This window comes from Syngnathus typhle, linkage group LG4 (genome assembly GCF_033458585.1).
Source record: "Syngnathus typhle isolate RoL2023-S1 ecotype Sweden linkage group LG4, RoL_Styp_1.0, whole genome shotgun sequence".
Lineage (NCBI taxonomy): Eukaryota > Metazoa > Chordata > Actinopteri > Syngnathiformes > Syngnathidae > Syngnathus > Syngnathus typhle.
The window spans coordinates 6,474,668-6,497,207 of record NC_083741.1 but is presented as its reverse complement, the minus strand read 5'-3'; the positions used below and the strand labels follow the sequence as shown (position 1 = coordinate 6,497,207).

General features: G+C 47.3%; 2 protein-coding genes across 3 annotated transcripts in view; one reads left to right on the top strand and one right to left on the bottom strand.

Moving 5' to 3' along the window:
- Nucleotides 1-3,212, bottom strand: part of LOC133153218 (uncharacterized) — a 6,497-nt gene extending 3,285 nt beyond the window's left edge. The window contains exons 1-8 of the mRNA XM_061277361.1: nt 3,052-3,212; nt 2,335-2,540; nt 2,052-2,189; nt 1,708-1,846; nt 1,102-1,624; nt 764-905; nt 198-344; nt 1 (exon numbers count right to left, since the gene is read on the bottom strand). The exon at nt 1 is cut by the window's left edge and continues 64 nt beyond it. Coding sequence (XP_061133345.1) covers nt 1; nt 198-344; nt 764-905; nt 1,102-1,624; nt 1,708-1,846; nt 2,052-2,189; nt 2,335-2,540; nt 3,052-3,174 — 1,419 coding nt within the window. The 5' untranslated portion in view covers nt 3,175-3,212. The remainder of the gene's footprint in view (nt 2-197; nt 345-763; nt 906-1,101; nt 1,625-1,707; nt 1,847-2,051; nt 2,190-2,334; nt 2,541-3,051) is intronic.
- LOC133153224 (uncharacterized) overlaps nt 1-22,540 on the top strand; it is a 33,161-nt gene that overhangs the window by 8,856 nt on the left and 1,765 nt on the right. Inside the window, exon 2 of one of the 2 annotated variants that reach the window (XM_061277380.1) lies at nt 19,918-20,275. In XM_061277380.1, coding sequence (XP_061133364.1) covers nt 20,018-20,275 — 258 coding nt within the window. In that variant the 5' untranslated portion in view covers nt 19,918-20,017. Of the gene's footprint in view, nt 1-19,917; nt 22,202-22,540 lie in introns of those variants that run through there. The other variant, XM_061277379.1, reaches the window with a different exon arrangement.

Sequence of the window (22,540 nt, the reverse complement as noted above, 5' to 3'; positions counted from 1 at the left end):
CCTGCATAGAATTGGTGAAATCAGTATTATGATGAGTAAAATAATAAACAAAACAATGACAAAATAAAAAGTCATTTACTTTTAATGCATTAATGTCAGATCCGGGTCCAGAAGGTAAAAACCATGCCACAGCTTTTATGTGTTGCTATAACATATTACTGCTAATTCTAAAGAAAAACTTTCAAACAAAGACTGACCTTGATTGGACAGATTCAACAGCAAAGCAGAGCGGGTAATGTCCACCCTCATCACCGGGCTTGGGTGTCCACCTTATGACAAACTCGCCGCGTGTAGTTCTGTGCTTATTGCTATTCATTGGCCCACTCATAATGATGTCATGTATCCTGGATCATTAAAAAAAGGCATTGTTAATCAATGCTGGAGAAATTCCCATTGGTGGTCTCTACTCAATGCTTTTGTTCTACTGGTGTGGCTGATACGGTGTCCGTATGTCTGTCAATGACTGAACCTGCTTGAATAATGACACTGGCATGGTTTGGGTTGTTGTTGACCTTTTGTATTATGTTTGTGTGTGATTGCTTTAGTTTTATTTCATGTAATCTGGAGTATTCTTGTTCCCTTTTCGTTCCCAATTTTGTACACTCTGGGTCGTTATCCAGTCGTGTGTCGTTGCCTTTTGTCTCTGACGAGTCTGTTTCTGGCATTTCTTTGTTCACTTTTGGTTTAAATTTTCTCTTTTTTTTCTCTTACCTGCCTTTTTTGTTGTTGCTTTTTTCCACCATAACAATTGCTCTTTACTTACTGTGCATATCTAGCTTGTGCCTTGACTCTGATCTCCACTTCTTTATTGACCTCTGCATAAATACGTTGTCCATTTTGGGGTGTTGGATATACAAGCTTTGGTATGTAATGTCCCTCTTGACAGGAAGGAATAGAGGGGTCCACTGAAAATCAGAAATTGATTTTAATGTTGTGAGGCAGAGTACCTGACATTCTGGTTAGTGTTGCATTCTTTTTCTATAGAATAGGCCTGTTAAATTGTTCGTTGCCACAGCTGGAACACAATAAAATTATCACGTAGTCAAGTGATTCACTATACCATGGTCATATATTTTCTTAGTACAATAAGACCATGCTCACCCAGTAATGAGAATTGAAAGGGTAGTTTGCTGAGAGATGGAGTTTGGGTTACTGGTTGTCTTGTGGTGGCTCCAAAATTCTGTGTGGAATTATACCACACCCATGGGATTGCAACGGCTACTGTATGAGGTTGACCAGGTCCTGTTTGATGTCGCCACGATGGGTGTCTTGTTGTAGGTTTCCACCCTGACCAGGTGGGCGGTGCTGGCGTGACCAAAAACATTGTAGAAGGTGCAGAAGTAGGTGTAGAAGTAGTCGTAGTTTGGCTTTGCCACCCTGGGGCCGGGGTTATTGTAGGCCAACTTGACCAAGGGTATGCAGTTGGAGAACTCCAAGTTTGCCAGTTCCCGACATATGGATTGACTTGCCTCTTTTTCCTGGCCATCAGTGGAGACCTGGAGGAATGGGAGCCATCACTGTAGGACAGTGTGATGGGCAGTCGTGGAAAGTCCTCCACCACCAACTCAAATCCATTAACTCTGGAATCATTTAAGGCGCTCTTGTAGTACAATGTGCAAGAGTCCTGGTGGATTTTGAAAACAATTTATAAATTTCAAGTAAACAAGGACATTTTAATTCCATGCTATAATCAGACTTTCAACAAACCTGATCCAAGGAAAATCCTACAGGTTGACTGCATGAGCCGCATTCTACATTCGCAACTTTTCCATATCTGCATCGTACTCTGTCACCATCCGCATCAAAGGCCATTAGCTTGTAGGCCCTCGGGCAGTTTTGAGGGACTCTTCAGAAAACAAATGAAATAATCCATCATATTACATTTCACAGGTCTGCAAATGTAAACTATATTGCAATTTTATTAATGTAGCTTTTCATTGATAATCAGGAACCGTAATGCAACTCTCGCAATCATGGCATTTATTTTACACCAAAACAACAGTTCCTTCCTTATATTCCATAATTGGAGTGTTTTGCTCCTTTGATTTTACCGAACAAAAGGTAGCATGCCAGTCACTGGTGAATTGTTTGGCTTTCCTGTGTCACCTCTAGTCCCCAAATCCACAGTGGTCAGTAGTCTCCAATTATTGATGTGGTTCCTTGATGGAATCCAGCAACAGCTTGCTGACCTGGGAGATTTGGAAACAGAACTCCTGAAATATTGATATTCTACTAAATATGCATTGCATAATGCAATATGAGCGAGTACTGGAATTACTGTATGTAAGACAATGTTTGCAGATTTTAAATAACCACAATAAAGAAAAATCTTACCGCATGGAGAAAGGTTTGTTTGATGGGACACGTCTTGTGATTAATGTCTCTGTTTCACACCATTGTCTGTTATGTTGGGGTGAATTGGTGCTGTTGTCAAGTACGACTCTGTGCCGACTGACCTCGTATCCACAGTTATTGGAATAACAATGCATGCTTAGAGAGTGGTAACACCCATCAAAGGTTCCCTTCAAGCTAAAGTTGACCTGTGAAAAAGGGTCTTTATAAGGGATAGTGTTTTCATGTTTGACAAAATCTGTTTTATGACAGAGTTTAAAAATACAGTCGACCCTCGCATACTCCAGATTTGCGTGTTTCATTTTTTATTGATTGATTTTTCAATATTTTCAAAATGTTTTTGTGTGTGTGTGGGGGGAGTGTTGTTTTCTCTCATTTTTCTCGCATTTTTTTCCAATGCATTCCAGCGCACGTCAATTCTACGCAGATTTTCGCTATTCATGAGCCAACTCGGTCATCAAGTGTTTGTCATTGCCGTTGCATTTGAAGATGAAATAAAGTATAAGGTCAAGTGATATGACAAAATTCACCAATATAAGCATTTAGAGTACAAAGGATATGTTTGTGGGATTGAGAAAATACAATAATTAAAAATACACACTCAATACCACAACGATAAATGTGTCTGACAAATATGTCTCATCCCTTGGGAAAATACCATAATTCTTGATGATCACATAATTATATTCAATCACTCACTGTAAATGTTCCATCGGAGTTTATTCCGCCTCGGTAGATGCTGAGTCCTCCAAAGTAGTGTGATCCAGACACCAATGAGACCAGGAGCAGCTGCAGCAAGAGCACTGATGTCGAAGCCATCATGGTGTTCCAAACTCCTAGCTTGCCCCAGAATTGTGGTCTATTTATACACACAAGACCAGACCTGCCATAGACCATAAGAAAACAAATTCACAGGTTTGTCCAGTATGGTTAATAACAAAGGGCTAAAACCGGTTTCAGTGAACCAGCATACAAGGTTACATTTTTTAGGTTAGGTCCAATCCTTTGTGGACAATTTATAGCTACAAGGAAATGTGCTCAGTGAAAATATATTTAAACAAATAGAGCTGCATATCAGTGAAGTACTGTATGAACGTTATGGAGCATGATAAATTATTTATTGTCTGAAATATAAAATTGAACTGGATTTTGCCTGTAATCTGTCATTATTCCACCAAAGAGTCACCCAAATTGAAGTTCTCAACTTTTTCTCGTAATCATCTCTAAGTAGGTCTAGATTTGTAGCATTAAAATTAATATCTGGAGTCTTCCTTTCAATTGAATTTTGCTTCAGTACATTTGTTGTACAGATCTTTAAAACAAACAAAGCTCATTTTCGTGTTGCACACTATACTTGGTACTATAATTGGTAAATGTAATTGCAAAGCAAAAGGCATTACTTATGATGTAGTATGTATACATCCTTCACACATATTAATGTATTAATATGATATAAAAATTGCACTTAAATGCAGTTTCTCCTAGAACCCATACAGTACAAACAAGTGAAGAGTCTGCTTTCCTTTGTTTTTATAGAACAAGCATCAAGTTGTGAAAGCGCTATATAAATAAAGAAGCAGAGGCGTAGCCAAGCCGGGGCGAGCCGGGGCGGCGCCCCGGTTCGGACTCCCTGCACCCCGGTTGAAAAAAATCTAGCTTTTTCGGTTTTTCATTTTCATGCCGTTTTTTTCTTTCGGTCTTGCGCGAATGTGCTTGCGCTATTCTATGTGCGCGATGTTATCCATTCACCGTTTGCCTCCCTGACCCGGATGTTGTTTTAGCGATCAGCGAACGGCGTGGGTGATGTTCGATTTTTTTTCCTGTGGGCGTGCGCCCCTACTGGAAAAATTAGTATAGTATTCCATTGTATTGAGGTGGCATAGTAGTGCACTGGTTAGCACGTCAATGTTTGACCTTTCAGAGCCAGTTAAATCTCGTTTTTGCCCCATTTTGCCCGAGGAGTACTAGCTGCCCAATAATTATGCACAATGTGATAGTGAAGAAATGGGGTCGAAATGCAAAAAGTCCTGCCTAGCTACAAAAACAGATATGCTCAAACCTCAGTGAATAAAGTACATAAACAGACAAGTATATTCACATATTAAATCAATAAAACAAACATTTTAAGCATATAATTATACCTACACACCAAATCAATAAAGAAGACATAACTAGAATAGCTTAATGACCCTTAAGGAACTGTTTTATGCACAGGTGTCAAACACAAGGCCCCGGGGCCAGATATGGCCCGCCACATCATTTTATGAGGCCCGCGAAGACAAATTGTGCATCAAATTCGTGTCATTACTAGAATTGCAAATTGTCTACACTTTTAACAATATATCTTTCTTTAAATATTTGACCAGTTTTTACTCGTCTGATTTGAAAATGAGTTATTTGTCAGTTTGTTTTGTAGCTTTTACTGTATATAATCTGAGGTGCTCATACATTTATTTGGGTTGACAGTCATAATGGCCCTCCGAAAGAAGCTGACTACAATGCGGCCCGTGAAAAAAATGAGTTTGACACCCCTGGTTTAATGCATGCCTGATGATTTTCTAAATCACGGACACTGCCAAAGTCGTCTAAAAATGTTCAGTACTTGATTATATCTTATGTTTTGATTAATGCTAGACGCCAGCTTTGGATTACTACTGAACGTTCTGGACAGAGGAAAATGTTTTGCCTTACAATGAAAAGATATGTGTCAAAAGATAGTGTCAAAAGAACAAACAAACAAATGCATGGTAAGTGGTGAGTAAGAACTTTGCATAGTCAGGGAACATTAACAAATTGATGATGTCACAGCCAAATTTCACATAATTCCGTACAAAATGACAAAATTGAAAGAATGATAAATGGGCGGTGTGCGATAGTGGGCGAAGTGGATGTATGTGCAAGAATGGTTTACAGGAAGGACACTTGGAGATAAAACCAGTAGAAGTGGCAGAGGAAGAGCGGCAGGAGGAAAACAACCAAGAACCCAGCCAAAGGTGATCACCAAGGCTGAAAGACGGGATGGAAAACAACAGCCCCCATACACACCGAATCGCCCATAATCAGCACCCACCCCCAGAGGAACCAGCTCTCACCGAACCAGCACCCACTCCCATGGAATCAAACTCTCCTGCGACTCATCACCCATCAAACTCGGCCCACACTGGCATGTGCAACTGAATATAAGCTGACCAAAGAACCTTGAACGTTGCCTTTTCTGAATGGAGACTTTCTGCTCTTTAGCATGGTCGCACAAAAGGCCCAGCGCTGTATTGTACTTTCCTGAAAACAGAGCTTTCAGCAAGAATTGTGATTGCACTCAACCAACCTGTGTAAGTCTAAATTTTGTTTTGGTATCTTAGCCTTTGCCCTCCGTGAGTCGTCACCTTCCCGTGGTGGAGGGGTTTGCGTGTCCCAATGATCCTAGGAGCCCATGTTGTCTGGGGCTTCATGCCGCTGGTAGGGTCACCCATGGCAAAAGGGTCCTAGGTGAGGGGCCAGTCATGGTTCAAAAACCCCCTGATGAAGAAAAACATATATGGACTCAGATTTCCCTCGCCCGGACGTGGGTCACCGGGGTCCCCCTCTGGAGCCAGGCCTGGAGGTGGGGATCGAAGGCGAGCGTCTGGTGGCCGGGCCTTCGCCCATGGGGCCTGGCCGGGCACAGGCCGAAAAGGAAATGTGGGTCCCCCTTTCCATGGGCTCATCACCTGTGGTAGGGGCCAAAGAGGTCAGGTGCATTGTGAGTTGGGCGGCGGCCAAAGGCAGGGACCTTGGCGGTCCGATCACCTGCTGCAGAAGCTGGCTCTTGGGACATGGAATGTCACCTCTCTGGCTGGAAAGGAGCCCGAACTGGTGTGTGAGGCAGAAAAGTTCCGACTAGACATAGACAGTTTGGGTTCCGGTACTAGCCCTCTCGAGAGGGGCTGGACTCTCTTCCACTCTGGAGTTGCCCACGGTGAGAGGCGTTGAGCAGGTGTGGGTATACTTATTGCCCCCCAGCTGGGCGCCTGCACATTGGCGTTCACCCCGGTGAATGAGAGGGTAGCCTCCCTCCGCCTTTGGGTGGGGGGACGGGTCCTGACTGTTGTTTGTGTCTATGCACCAAACAGCAGCTCAGAGTACCCACCGTTCTTGGGGTCCCTGGAGGAAGTGATAGAGAGCGCTTCTTCTGGGGACTCCATTGTTCTACTGGGTGACTTCAATGCTCACGTGGGCAATGACAGTGAGACCTGGAAGGGCATGATTGGGAGGAACGGCCCCCCCGATCTGAACCCGAGCGGTGTTCTATTATTGGACTTCTGTGCTCGACACGGATTTTCTATAATGAACACCATGTTCAAACATAAGGGTGTCCATGTGTGCACTTGGCACCAGGACACCCTAGGCCGCAGTTCGATGATCGACTTTGTAGTTGTGTCATCGGATTTGCGGCCCCATGTTTTGGACACTCGGGCGAAGAGAGGGGCGGAGCTGTCAACTGATCACCACCTGGTGGTGGGTTGGCTCCGATGGTGAGGGAAGATGCCGGTCCGACCTGGCAGACCCAAATGCTCTGTGAGGGTCTGCTGGGAACGTCTGGCAAAATCCCCTGTCAGGAAGAGCTTCAACTCCCACCTCCGGCAGAGCTTTTCCCACGTCCCGGGGGAGGCGGAGGACATTGAGTCCGAGTGGACCATGTCCCGCGCCTCCATTGTTGAGGCGGCCGACTGGAGCTGTGGCCATAAGGTCGTTGTTGCCTGTCGTGGCGGCAATCCCCGAACCCGCTGGTGGACACCGGCGGTAAGGGATGCCATCAAGCTGAAGAAGGAGTCCTATTGGGCCTTTTGGCCTGCGGGACTCCGGAGGCAGCTGACAGATACCGGCTGTCCAAGCGGAACGCGGCTTCGGCGGTTGCTGAGGCAAAAACCCGGGCGTGGGAGGAATTTGGCGAAACCATGGAGAATGACTTCCAGACGGCTTCCAGGAAATTCTGGTCCACCATCCGGCGTCTCAGGAGGGGGAAGCAGTGCAACGTCAACACTGTTTACAGTGGGGATGGTGTGCTGCTGACCTCGACTCGGGACGTCGTGAGTCGGTGGGGAGATTACTTCGAAGACCTCCTCAATTCCACCTTCACGCCTTCCATTGTGGAAGCAGGGCCTGGAGACTCTGAGGCGGACTCTCCAATCTCTGGGGTCGAAGTCACTGAGGTAGTTAAAAATCTCCTCGGTGGCAAGGCCCCGGGGGTGGATGAGATCCACTCGGAGTTCTTAAAGGCTCTGGATGTTGTGGCGCTGTCATGGCTGACACGCCTCTACAACATTGCGTGGACATCGGGGACAGTGACTCACCAAGGCTGCCCTTTGTCACCGATTCTGTTCATAATTTTGATGGACAGAATTTCTAGGCGCAGCCGAGGCATTGAAGGGGTCCAGTTTGGGGGCCTCAGCATCACGTCTCTGCTTTTTGCAGACGGCGTGGTGCTGTTCGCTTCTTCAGGCCGTGATCTCCAGCTCTCACTGAAGCGGTTCGCAGCCGAGTGTGAAGCGGTCGGGATGAGGTTCAGCACCTCCAAATCCGAGTCCATGGTCGGAAAAGGGTGGAATGCGCTCTCCGGATCGGGGATGAGATCTTGCCCCAAGTGGAGGAGTTCAGGTATCTTGGGGTCTTGTTCACGAGTGAGGGGAGGATGGAGCGCGAAATCGACAGGCGGATCGGTGCAGTGTCGGCTTTAATGCGGACTCTGTACTGGTCCGTCGTGGTAAAGAGAGAGCTGAGCCAAAAGGCAAAGCTCTCAATTTAGTGGTCGATTTACGCTCCTACCCTCACCTATGGTCACGAACTATGGGTCGTGACCGAAAGAACGAGATCCCAGATACAAGCGGCAAAACGAGTTTTGTCCGCAGGATGTCCAGGCTCTCCCTTAGAGATAGGGTGAGAAGCTCGGTCATCCGGGAGAGACTCGGAGTAGAGTCGCTACTCCTCCACGTTGAGAGGAGCCAGATGAGGTGGCTCAGGCATCTCATCAGGATGCCTCCTGGACGCCTCCCTGGGGAGGTGTTCCGGGCATGTCCCACCGGTAGGAGACTCCGGGGATGTCTCTCAGCTGGCCTGGGAACGCCTTCGGTTCCCCCTTGGGATCCCCCGGGATGAGCTGGATGAAGTGGCTGGGGAGAGGGAAGTCTGGGAGTCCCTCCTAAAGCTGCTGCCCCCGCGACCCGACCCCGGATAAGCGGAAGAAGACGGACAGACGGACGGATCTTAGCCTTTTCCTAAAACTGAAGAAATAAAACGAGCACGCAGTGAGTAAATTGGATAACAGGTGATTGGCTATGGCTTTTGCCGTGAGGCGCGGATAGCGCACTTCCCAAATATAGTGTGTTGATCTGCTGAGGCCTCACCATCCCTCATAACACAAATACACATTACTTGATATGCTTGTATTGAGTACGCATTCAAGCTTATACAGCATGGAGTTGGAAAATATGCATAAAAATGACCATACGGTCAAAATGTGCACTTGCCTAGTAATTCTGCACACAGTGTACTATTTTTTTTTTTTTCAAAGTCAAAGTCAAAGTCTGCTTTATTGTTAATTTCTTCACATGTCAAGACATACAAAGAGATCGAAATTACGTTTCCTACTATCCCACGGTGACAAGACATATTACACATTCAAGTAAACAATACAAAAAGTAAAAATGAGAAGGCACAAATAATGAATACATAAGAGCAATGAATAAATAAGAGCAACTTGGTGGAAATGGTGCAATTGTGCATTTAGCAGACAGTCAGTATAATAGCGCAAAAGTACAGGAGGAGTAGTGCAAGTGGAGTAGTGCAAGGCAGCCATCGTGGCCCAAAAGGCCAGGACGTCATGTAGCCGAGGGGGGAGAGAGTTCAGGATCAAACAAAGTGTGAGGGGGGTGACTCGCATCACTCACAATCGTGGTCGCCTTGCGGGTTAGATGGGAGGTGTAAATGTCCTTCACGGAGGGGAGTGATGCACCGATAATCCTACCAGCTGTGTTCACTATGTGCTGCAGGGCCTTCCTGTTGTATTCGGTGCAGCTTCCACCACACACAGCGACACAGCTGGAGAGGACGCTCTCAATGGTGCTTCGATAGAATGTGGTCATGATGGCTGGTGGAGCACTTGCTCGCCTGAGTTTCCGTAGGAAGTACAGGCGGCGCTGAGCTTTCTTCGCCAGTGATGCAGTGTTGGTGGTCCAGGAGAGGTCTTCACTGATGTGCACCCCCAGGAATCTGGTGCTGCTCACTCTCTCCACCACAGCACCGTCTATGGTCAGTGGCAGGTGATGGGTGTGACCCTTCCGGAAGTCAACAACAACCTCCTTGGTCTTGACGGCGTTCAGCAGGAGGTTGTTGTCCCTGCACCACGTGGTCAGAAGGTCGACCTTCAACCTGTATTGAGTCTCGCTGCCCTTGGTGCTGAGACCCACCAGAGTTGTGTCATCACCAAATTTCACGACGCGGTTGTTGCTGTAGATTGCAGTGCAGTCATGTGTCAGCAGGGTGAAGAGCAGCGGACTGAGCACGCAGCCTTGGGGGGCCCCCGTGGTCAGCGTGATGCTGCTTGAGATACTGTCGCCAACACGTACTACTTGAGGCCTCTGACAGAGGAAGTCCAGTAGCCAGTTGCAGAGGTAGGTACTGAGTCCCAGTTTGTCGAGTTTGCAGATGAGTCGTTGTGGTACAATGGTGTTAAAAGCAGAACTGAAGTCCACAAACAGCAATCTCACATACGAGTCTCTTTTTTCCTGTTGGGTGAGGGCTGAGTGGAGGACAGAGCAGATCACATCAGATCAGACCGTTTGGCTCGGTATGCAAACTGGAAGGGGTCAAGGGTGGGGGGCGAGAATGGATCTGATGTGTGTCATGACAAGCTGCTCAAAGCACTTCATGATGATGGGTGTCAGTGCCACGGAGCGGTAGTCATTGAAGCAGGATGGGGCAGTTTTCTTCGGCACAGGTATGACAGTGGCAACCTTGTCTGGGCCTGCTGCCTTACGGTATAGGTATACTTTAGAAAATCAAGGAGCATCTAAAAAACGGAACTATTTTACACTTTATACTCTTTATTGCTGACATACCTGATTTATTGTGTGGTGAAATGGGGAAACAGAAATTCAGAATAGACTCACCACAAGGAAGTAATCTTAAATAAATAACAGGCTTCTCAAAAACGGAAACAAAACTATCATCTGACATGCGAATGCTGATATGCTGACGCCAAGAAGGCTTAACTGGATTCTCTTGGGTGAAGCTATTTGTATGGTCCAATTAATTTTAAATATCTAGTTTCACTCTCTGTGACAAAAACAGGCTTTTGATATGTGCATCGCAGGTATGAAGGTCAAAAAGGAGGAATGTAGTCCTGTAAACTTGAACACGTACAAATATCCAAGTGAGGTAGGAGGCACGTCTTTGGTTTACGAATTACCTTTGGAAAAATTATTTGGGGGCTGCGCAAGGTAAACGTACTACTGCAATGCACTTGACATTGCTAGACACGCCCACCGGACTCGTGGTATTGGTATTCGAATTAGTATTCGGCATTGAAGGACGTAGCCTGTTACCGTATTTTTCGGATTAAAAGTCGCTCGGAATGTAGTAGGTTGCATTAGCCATAAAATGCACAATAACGTGAACAAAAACATATACGTATAAGTCGCTCCGGAGTATAAGTCGCATTTTGGGGGAAATTTATTCGACAAAATCCAACACCAGGCGGCTCGGTGGCACACTGGGTAGCACGTCCGCCTCGCAGTTATAAGGGTGCGGGTTCGATTCCACCTCCGGCCCTCCCTGTGTGGAGTTTGCATGCCCGCGTGGGTTTTGTCCGGGCACTCCGGTTTCCTCCCACATCCCAAAAACATGCTTGGTAGGCCGATTGAAGACTTCAAATTGTCCCTAGGTGTGAGTGCGAGTGCGAATGGTTGTTTGTCTCCGTGTGCCCTGCGATCGGCTGGCAACCGGTTCAGAGTGTCCCCTGCCTACTGCCCGATGACGGCTGGGATAGGCTCCAGCACTCCCGCGACCCCCGTGGGGACTAAGCGGTTCAGAAAATGGATGGATGGATGGAAAACCCAACACCAAGAACAGACATGGACGAGCAACAACAGGCTAAACGATAGGTAAGCTAACGTGACATAAACAGAAACGAAGTGCTGAGAACGGGCCTGACGTAACATTCAGAGTTATTCAAATAACTATTACATAAATAACACGTTTATAAAACCATCTGTGTCACTCCAATTCATTAAATCCATCGATCGTCCTTTATGTCAACAATGGGTGCGCGCTGGTGTCGGCGCTTGCAATTCAAAATATTCCACAGGCCCATATAACGATATATAAATTATCCATCAAATAACTATCATATAAGCAATAATATTATCAAACCATCTGTGTCACTCCAAATCATTAAATCCATCAATCAAATTCCTCGTCCTTTGTCAACACGCCGCGCGTGCGCCCTGACGTCAACATCGTCGTTATTCAAGATTCAAGAGTTTTTTATTCGCCATGTTTGAGCGTGCCAAACAAGGAATTTGACTTCGGTACATCGCAGCCTCTGTTCAACATTTAGGTGACTAACAACACTCAGGACATGTGAAAAATGGCAAATATTCTCAAACATCCCCTGATCTTAAACTCCCAAGAGGGCAAGGAAAAACTCAAAACTCTAGCTAGGGTAAATGAGAAACCTTGAGAAGAGACCACAGATGGGAGGGTCCCTCTTCCAGGATGACCAGGCTGCAATGGATGCAGAGAGGACACATAGTACAAACAGTGTAGACCAGGGGTCTCAAACTCCAGACCGCTCTGCCATACTACCGATCACCTACGTTTTCTACATTGAATTTAGTTGACAATTAGAATAGATATTGCCACGTGCAACGAAATTTAAAAGTGCCAACCGATCAGTGCATCTGCTAAAATAAAAGAATAAAAGAATACAAGCTAAAAGTCTTTACAAACTAAAAAACACAAAAAAACATACACAAACAAGTGACATGTAACTGCACACCCCCATAGTTTTGTTAAAAAATGATTCTATTTAAAGTATGAAATTGGAGGATAAATTGTTTCTCCACCAGCATCCAAGTTAGTGCTGCCCTACTGAGCTTTGTTCATAATGTAATGAAGCCTGAACACAACTGAGGCGAAACAATATGAGTGACAATCAGAATCCGGTTGCGAGTTGGAACCGAATGCTTGTTTGCCGATTAGAGGACATCATGAATGACTTGTGCTGAGCAGCAGAGTGGCGCAGCGGAAGCGTGCTGGGCCCATAACCCAGAGGTCGATGGATCGAAACCATTCTCTGCTGTTTGAAACTTGTGGTGTTTGGAAAGCTTTCATCTGCTAAAATAAAACAATACAAAAATACAAGCTAAAAGTCTTTACAAACTAAAACCCACACAGAAGAACATACACAAACGAGTGACACGCCCCCATAGTTTTGTTAAAAAAAAAAATATTTAAAGCGTGAAATTGGAGGATAAATTGTTTGTCCACCAGCATCCAGGTTAGTGCTGCCCTACTGAGCTTTGTTCATAATGTAATGAAGCCTGAACACAACTGAGGCGAAACAATATGAGTGACAATCAGAATCCAGTTGCCAATTGGAACCAAATGCTCGTTTGACGATTAGAGGACATCTTGAAAGCCTAATGTTGAGCAGCAGAGTGGCGCAGCGGAAGAGTGCTGGGCCCATAACCCAGAGGTCGATGGATCGAAATCATCCTCTGCTATTTGAAACTTGTGGTGTTTGGAAAGCTTTTATCTGCTAGAATAAAAAAATACAAGCTTAAAGTCTTTACAAACTAAAACCCACACAGAAGAACATACACAAACGAGTGACATGTAATTGCACACACCCATAGTTTTGTTCAAAAATTTTTTTATTTAAAGCGTGAAATTGGAGGATAAATTGTTTGTCCACCAGCATCCAGGTTAGTGCTGCCCTACTGAGCTTTGTTCATAATGTAATGAAGCCTGAACACAACTGAGGCGAAACAATATGAGTGACAATCAGAATCCAGTTGCCAATTGGAACCAAATGCTCGTTTGACGATTAGAGGACATCATGAAAGACTAGTGCTGAGCATCAGAGTGGCGCAGCGGAAGCGTGCTGGGCCCATAACCCAGAGGTCGATGGATGGAAATCATCCTCTGTTATTTGAAACTTGTGGTGTTTGGAAAGCTTTTATCTGCTAGAATAAAAAAATACAAGCTAAAAGTCTTTACAAACTAAAACCCACACAGAAGAACATACACAAACGAGTGACATGTAATTGCACACCCGCATAATTTTGTTAAAAAAAATTTTTATTTAAAGCGTGAAATTGGAGGATAAATTGTTTGTCCACCAGCATCCAGGTTAGTGCTGCCCTACTGAGCTTTGTTCATAATGTAATGAAGCCTGAACACAACTGAGGCGAAACGATATGAGTGACAATCAGAATCCATTTGTTGGAACCGAATGCTCGTTTGCCGATTAGATGACATCATGAATAACTAGTGCTGAGCAGCAGAGTGGCGCAGCAGGAGCGTGCTGGGCCCATAACCCAAAGGTCTGATGGATCGAAACTGTCCTCTGCTATTCGGAACTTGTGGCGTTTGGAAACCCTTTATCAGGTCATACTTTTGAGACGAAATGTTGTGGGATAATATTTTCCCCACGTTGGCTGTGCTGCATGGAAGTTGACCCATCCTCAATGCATCCAGTTCACAGGGCATACATGCGCCTTCTCTCACCATTCTCATTCCAAATACAGTGTAGTCACCTATTGAATGGGTACTCCAGGTTAGAATGAAAGGCAAAGAATGATATTTCGCAAAGACTTTTGAAGGGTCCTGATACTTTATGGCTGCACTGACAGCAGTTGGGCAAGAATAAAGGACCTGAATTAATGCAGAAGTGGCAGGACTTGAACTCACCAAGATTGGAGCCTTAAGCTAGCACACTGGACCACTCGGCCAACCCACCTATGTTGAATTTTTGTTGGTAATGTCCTTACGCATTGTGACCTCCCTCGCACACACGGCAGTTTTCAACTCTGAGTCTGAGCCTCTTGTCCAATTGCCGCGTGCTTCCTCCAGGATTCAGTCCATCGGTACATGTTGGCTGGAATTAAAGTCAAAGTAAAAGTCTGCTTTATTGTCAATTTCTTCACGTCAAGACACACAAAGAGATCGGAATTACGTTCCCACTATCACACTTGGCCTCTCATCTTCAGGGATGGGGCCTGAGATGTTAAGAAGGGCATGAGTTCCCTGAATTTCTTCCACCCGCTTCTCACCCTTGTGGTCACTGCTAGGGCCACCCCCCCATCAGTGTTAAGCATGTCTCCAAGGTAGCAGAAGCTGTCCACCACCTCGTACATCTCCCCATCTACTACGAGACCCTCTTGCTCAGCTGGGTCTGCTTGGGCGACTTCTCCCCTGCACCGCTTGCATTGGAAGGTCTCACTTGCAGCTAGTAGGCTGCCTTTTACTCCGCTGCATCTCCGGTGTACCCATCTCTGACAACCCTTGCACCGACAACATACCTGGGCGGATGTTCAGGGAATGTGCAGGTCAGCTTGTCGGTGTCATCACAGACATTTTTAACACCTCGCTGGGCCAAGCCACAGTGCCAGCATGCTTCAAGACTGCCTCCATCATTCCGGTGCCGAAGAAACCTCAAATCACCTCATTTAATGACTACCGGCCTGTTGCACTGACTCCCATCATGATGAAGTGCTTCGAAAGGCTGCTTAAAGAACACATCGTCCCCAGACTCCCCCCAACATTCGACCTGTTCCAGTTTGCCTACCGGAAGAACCGCTCCACTGAGGATGCCATCTCCTCCGCTTTTCACCTGAGCCTGGCTCACCTGGAGGAGAAGAACACCCATGTGCGGATGCTGTTCCTGGACTTCAGTTCAGCGTTTAACACCATCATCCCACGGCATCTGGTAGGAAAACTGGAACACCTGGGCTTCAGCATCCCCCCTTTGCAACTGGCTGCTAGACTTCCTCACCAACAGACCTCAGTCAGTCCGGGTCGGACAGAACACCTCCGATGTCATCACCCTCAGCACAGGCTCCCCTCAGGGCTGCGTCCTGAGCCCCCTGCTGTTCACCCTGATGACACACGACTGCGTCCCCAGGTTCACCACCAATCACATCGTGAAGTTTGCAGACGACAACAACGGTGGTGGGCCTCATCAGAGACAACAACGACCTGGACTACAGAGAGGAGGTGGAGCAGTTGGTGGGCTGGTGCAGAGACAACAGCCTGATCCTGAATGTGGAGAAGACAAAGGAGATCATCGTCGACTTCAGGAAAAACCAGCCTCACCACGCTCCACTGATCATCAACAGCTCAGCTGTGGAGGTGATCAGCAGCACCAAATTCCTGGGGGTCCACATCACAGACGACCTCACCTGGACTGTGAACACCACGGCACTGGTCAAGAGGGCACAGAAGCGCTTGTACTTCCTGCGGAGGATGAGGAGAGCCCATCTGCCCCCACCCATCATGAGGACGTTCTACAGAAGCACCATAGAGATCATTCTGACAAGCTGTCTCTCTGTGTGGTGTGGAGGCTGCAGCGCCTCCAATTGGAAGAATGTGAGGAGAGTGGTGAGGACAACAGAGAGGATCATTGGGGCTCCTCTTCCCCACATTTCATCTCAGCGCTGCGTGTCCCGAGCCCGTAACATCATCAGTGACCCATCACACCTCCACCACGGACTGTTCTCCCTGCTGCCCTCTGGGAAGAGGTTTCGCAGCATCCGCTGCAGGTCCACCAGGTTCTGCAACAGCTTTTTCCCTGCTGTCATCAGACTGTTGAACATTTGAACTGTTGAACTCTAAACTGGACTCTGCATCACACATACACAGAACTGAACATTATGACACTACGAACAACTATCTTGCACTGCCAACTTTGCTGAACTTTTATAATCCATGTAAATTTAAAAGTATGCAACCTGGTTTAGCATTTCTCTGCACACTTTTTAAATACTCTTTTGTTTCCTTGCACTATTACATATTTATCACTGCTCCACTTTATACTTATTTTATTTTAGTTTATATTTTTTTATATAGTATGTTGTTTTTATTCAACCGCAATATCACTGCATTGTTGTAAGCTGTATGCAACAGAATTTCGTTTTGTATGCACCCTTTGCAGACAAAATGACAATAAAGTTTGTCTAAGTCTAAGTCTAAGGATTGAGTTAGCTTGCACTCCCTTCCTGCAAACTCCACATGGCCATGCTCCTGACTGCAGTATCACTCCCAGGACAGCACCACCGACCATGACCTTTGATTTTGCCGCATTCACCTTCATTCCTTTCACTTCCAGGCATGTCTTCCAGGCCACTAGCTTCCTAGCTAGGTCTCGACTGTGAACCATCAATACCATGTCATCCGCGTAGAGCAGCTCCCATAATAGTCTACCCCTCACTTCCCTCGATACCACATCCATCACGATAGCAAACAGTAATGGGCTGAGCACTGATCCCTGGTGCACCCCTACCCTTACTTCAAACCCATTACTGTCGCCAACTCCTGTTCTAATAGCTGTGCATGCTCTGCAGTAGAGAGCCATCACAGACTTAACCAGTCCCTCTTCCACGCCCGACTTCCTACGGGCCCACCTCACCACCTCCCTTGGCACCCTGTCGAACGCTTTTTCCAGGTCAACAAAAGCGAAGTACAACCTCTTCCTCTTCTCCCGGTGTTTCTCTTGCATCTGTTGGGTGACAAAAATTGCGTCTGTTGTACCTTTACCAGGCATGAAGCCATACTGCATCTCGTCCACCTCTACCCGTGACCTCACCCTCCTTTCCAACACCCTCTCTAACAGCTTCATTGCATCTAGCAGCTTTATTGACCTGTATCACCCGCATGCGAGTGGGTCCCCCTTCCCTTTGAATAGAGGCACCAGGACGCTTTTTGTCCAGTCCTCCGGAATGTGCCCCTCAGCGATGACAATGTTACACAGGTCAGTCATCCACTGCACACCGACGTCTCCCGCTGCCTTTCGCATCTCTGCCACCACTTCAGATGGTCCAGCTGCTTTTCCATCCTTCATGGTCTTCATGGCTTTCTTCTTTTCTGTTCGCGTGATCGGGCAACATTCACCCTCCACTTCGTCGCATCCCACCTCTCCATCCCTGTCATTCTCCACATTCAGCAGCTTCTCCATGTACCTTCACCACACTTCCTTCACTCCTCTCTTGTCTGTCACGATGTTGCCATCCTCATCCTTCACACAGTTTGCACCGGTCAGATCCCTTGGTGAGTCTGGTGGTGCGGGAGCGCAGGCCTCTCTACTTCTTCCCAGAGGGCAGTAGATCAAACAAAGTGCGAGCGGGGTGACTCACATCACTCACAATCGTGGTCGCCTTGCGGGTGAGATGGGAGGTGTAAATGTCCTACAGGGAGGGGAGTGAAGCACCAGCTGTGTTCACTATGCGCTGCAGAGCCTTCATACTGTATTCGGTGCAGTTTCCACCCCACACAGCGATACATCTGGAGAGGACGCTCTCAATGGTGCCACGGTAGAATGTGGTCATGATGGCTGGTGGAGCACTTGCTCGCCTGAGTTTCTGCAGGAAGTACAGGTGGCGCTGAGTGTTCTTCGCCAGTGATGCAGTGTTGGTGGTCCAGGAGAGGTCTTCACTGATGTGCACCCCCAGGAATCTGGTGCTGCTCAATCTCTCCACCACAGCACCGTCTATGATCAGTGGCAGGTATTGGGTGTGACCTTCCGGAAGTCAACAACAATCGGCAGAGGCACAGGGGGTGCTCGTGTGGAGGGGGAGGGGTCTTCAGCGGGCAAGTGCTGTTCTGAGCGTTGAAGCGAGGATAGAAGTGGTTCAGATCGTTGAGCAGAGGGATGTTGCCCTCAACGCTCTGCACCGTAGGCTTGTAGTCCGTGATGGTCTAAATGCCTTGCCATAGGCTTCGTGCGTTCCTGCTGTCTTTGAAGTGGGCGGTAATCTTGCAAGTGAATGCTTTTTTCGCATCCTTGAGGCTACGGGACAGGTTGGCCCTCGCTGTTCTCATGCCAGCTTCATCCCCAGCTCTGTAGGCTTTGTCTCTGGCCCTCAGCAGCCTGAGGACAGCCCCTGTCAGCCATGGCTTCCAGTTAGCCCGAGTGATGATGTATTTTGTGTGGGTCACATAATCAATGCACTTTGTGATGTAAGAGGTTACAGAGTCTGTATACTCCTGTATGTCTGTCTGATTGTTGTAAGGGGCTGCCTGCTTAAACATTTCCCAGTCCGTTGTGTCAAAGCAGTCTCGAAGAGCATCAGAGGCTCCCTCAGGCCACACTGACCCGCTTGCGAACCGGCCCGGATGCTTTCACTCTTTGTCTGTATGCGGGCATTAGCATAACAGTGATAGGGTCAGAAAGTCCAGTGTGGGGTAGGGGGGTGGCTTTGAAAGCTCCTTATATGTAGTGTAAGGATATAAGGAGGACAGTGTATAATGTAACTTTGTCCATTGGTGTAGGACTGGAGTATTGGAGTACAGCGGCACCCTACAGAAATCTCGAAGGTGGCCTTTATGATATCATACCTGACCGGAAAAGCAAAAAAATGGGCCATCTCTGAGCGGGAACGACGGATGCCTTGTTGCTCTACCTCACAGGCGTTCCGCGAAGCTCTTCTCACTGTGTTCAGTCCCTCCTCACATTATCCATCCATCCATTTTCTGTACCGCTTTATCCCCACGGGGGTCGCGGGCTTGCCGGAGCCTATCCCAGCTGCCATCGGGCAGTAGGCGGGGGACACCCTGAACTGGTTGCCAGCCAATCGCAGGGCACACAGAAACAAACAACCATCTGCACACGCACTCACACCTAGGGGCAATTTGGAGTCCTCAATCGGCCTACCAAGCATGTTTTTGAGGATGTGGGAGGAAACCGGAGTGCCCAGAGAAAACCCACGCAGACACGGGGAGAACATGCAAACCCCACACAGGGAGGGCCGGAGGTGGAATCGAACCAGCACCCTCCTTACTGTGAGGCGGACGTGCTAGCCAGTGCGCCACCGAGCCGCCCCTCACATTATTATTATTATTTATTGTTTTAAATATAAAATTGAACTGGACTTCGTCTGTAATCTCTCATTATTCCACCGTGTTGAGTAACAGAGTCACCTAAATTGAGGTTCTCAGCTTTTTTCGTAATCATCTCTAAGTAGGTCTAGATTTGCAGCTGTCAGTGTCTGTGCTCGTCCCTCCCTTCCTGTGTCCACTCTCAATCTATGTACTTTTAATCACAGTCATCTGCTTCTCGTTACCTGTCGCGTCTATAAATCCTGTCTGCGTCACACACCCTGGTCGGATTTTTCTCGCCTCTCGTCTCGTCTTTCGTCGTTGTTCCTGTCTTTATCTTTCGTCGTTGTTCCTGTCTTTATCTTGTCTTTATCTTGTCTTTTTGTTCAGTTAGTCTTTGCCCTAGTCGAGCTTCTTATAGTCTGTCTTTGAGTTCTCCAATAAACCCTGGTCCAAGCTGCATTTGGTCACCCTGCTCCATTCCTTCCATGACAGAACAATTCGACCACTTCAGCAACCAGCGCTTGGACCTTCCTCCATCAGCTCCCGCTGCGACGCCCGATCCACGTCCGTCGTCCGAGCTTGTTCCAGCGCCATGGGCTCCGCGGCCGCCATCGGACTTCGCATCCGCGACGCCGGACCCGCGGCCGCCATCGGAGTTCCTTCCGGCGCCATCAGGACTCGCGGTCAACCATCGGGCCCTACCCCAGTGTCGCCGGACACGCGACCGTCACCAGATTTCAAGCCAGCTGCGCCGGACCCGCGATCGTCCCTGGCCCCACTCCCGCTGCTGTGGCGCGTGATGGCTCTTGCCGCTGCGCACAGCCCCGCCTTCCGAATGCCGCCGATTGTGGTAAGGACTTCAAGAGTTGCCGCCGATTGCGGCACGGACTTCCAGAGTTGCCGCCGATTGCGGTACGGACTTCCAGAGTTGCCGCCAATTGCGGTACGGACTTCCAGAGTTGCCGCCGATTGCGGTTTGTGTTCCAGAGTTGCCACCGATTGCGGTTTGTGTTCCAGAGTTGCCGCCGATTGCGGTTCGTGTTCCAGAGTTGCTGCCGATTGTGGTTCGTGTCCCCCGAGTAGCCGCCGATTGCGGTCCGTGTCCCCCGAGTAGCCGCCGATTGCGGTTCGTGTCCCCTGAGTAGCCGCCGATTGCGGTTAGTGTCCCCCGAGTAGCCGCCAATTGCGGTTCGTGTCCCCCGAGTAGCCGCCGATTGCAGTTCATGTCCCCAGAATTGCCGCCGAGCACAGTTAGGACTTTGCCATAGGCCAGTGAGGTCGTTTGGATTGGTGCGCTTCCCCCCCGCCCCTCCGCTCGCCGCGTCGGGGTTTTGTTTTTTTGGGATGTCGGAAGCCGTCCCTTGTAAGAGGGGTACTATCAGTGTCTGTGCTCGCCCCTCCCTTCCTGTGTCTACTCTCAATCTATCCATAGTGGCAGTCACCTGCCTCTAGTTACCTGTCGCGTATATACTAAGTCCTGTCTGCGTGTCACACCCTGGTCGGATTGTTCTCGTCTCGTCTGTCGTCGTCGTTCCTGTCTTTATCTTGTGTTTTTGTCGAGTTAGTTTTGTCCCGAGTCGAGCTTCTTATAGTCTGTTTTTGAGTTCTCCAATAAACCCTGGTCCAAGCTGCATTTGGTCGCCCTGCTCCATTCCGATCCGTGACAGTAGCATTAAAATTAGTATCTGCAGTCTTCCTTCCAATTGAATTTTGCTTCAGTACATTTGTTGTACAGATCTTTAAAAGCTCATTTTCGTGTTGCACACTATACTGTAGTATACATATTCATAACTGATAAAGGCATCACTTATGATGTCGTATACATACATCCTTCACACATAGTATTAATACGCAGATATTAAGACTGTACTTAAATGCAGTTTCTCCTACAACCCATACAGTACAAACAAGTGAAGAGTCTGCTTTACTTTGTTTTTATAGAACAAGCATCAAGTTGTGAAAGCGCTATACAAATAAAGAAGTATTCTATTGTATTGAGGTGGCATGGTAGTGCACTGGTTAGCATGTCCGCCTCAATATCCAGAGGGTGTGGATTCGATTCCAACTCCCTGTGTGGAGTTTGCGTGTTCTCCCCGTGCCTGTGTGAGTTTTCCCACATCTTAAAAAACATGCATGGTGGGCTTATTGAGCACTCCAAATTGCCTATGAGTCCGGGTACAGATAGTTGTTTGTCTCTGTGTGCTCTGCGATTGACTGGCGACCGGTTCAGGGTGTTCGCCGCCTGCTGCCTGATGAATGGTTCAGGGTGTCCGGCACCTAGTGCCCCATGAATGCTGGGATAAGGTCCTGTATGCCCGCGATCCCCGTGGGGACAAGCAGTACAGAAGATGGATGGATGTACACTGTACATCTATGGTCACGCCCCAATATCAAGTTCAAGAGTGCTGCATCCATTTACAATCTTTGACCTTTCAGAGTCAGTTAAATCTCTTTTTTGCCCTATTTTGCCCGAGGAATACAAGCTGCCCAATAATTATGCACAATGTGATAGTGAAGTAATGGCTTCGAAATACAAAAAGTCCTGCCTAGCTACAAAAACAGATATGCTCAAACCTCATTGAATAAAGTACATAAGCAGACAAGTATATTCACATATTAAATCAATAGAAGAAACAGTTTAAGCATATGCCATGATTTTCCATGCATAATGCGCAAAATTTAACTAATTTATTGTCCTAAAATCTGGGGTGCGCATTATGCATGGGTACAAGAATTTTTGAAGAAAATCTCCCTCGAAATAAAACTTGAAATCACCTTTCTTCTTGTTTGTTGTCAATCGCGCATCACATTCAGCCATCCTGCCCAACACACTTAGTCAGTAAAATTCATAATTGACGACACATCGTTTGATGCGATGGTGCAATCCTTGATGGTGTGTTATTGTCAAATATTGTTTGTTTTTTAATCTCCATCGCAGACCGGATATCATACGGAGGCCGCCATGACAGTATGCGCAGAACGGATGCGCAAGACACGTCAGCTATATAAAGAGCGAGAGTTCAGTTCTCTACCTATTAGTTTCAATTCACAGTTTAATTAGCAGTTTCAATCAGCAAATAACAAAATGCGTATTACAGGTAATATTTTATTTCAC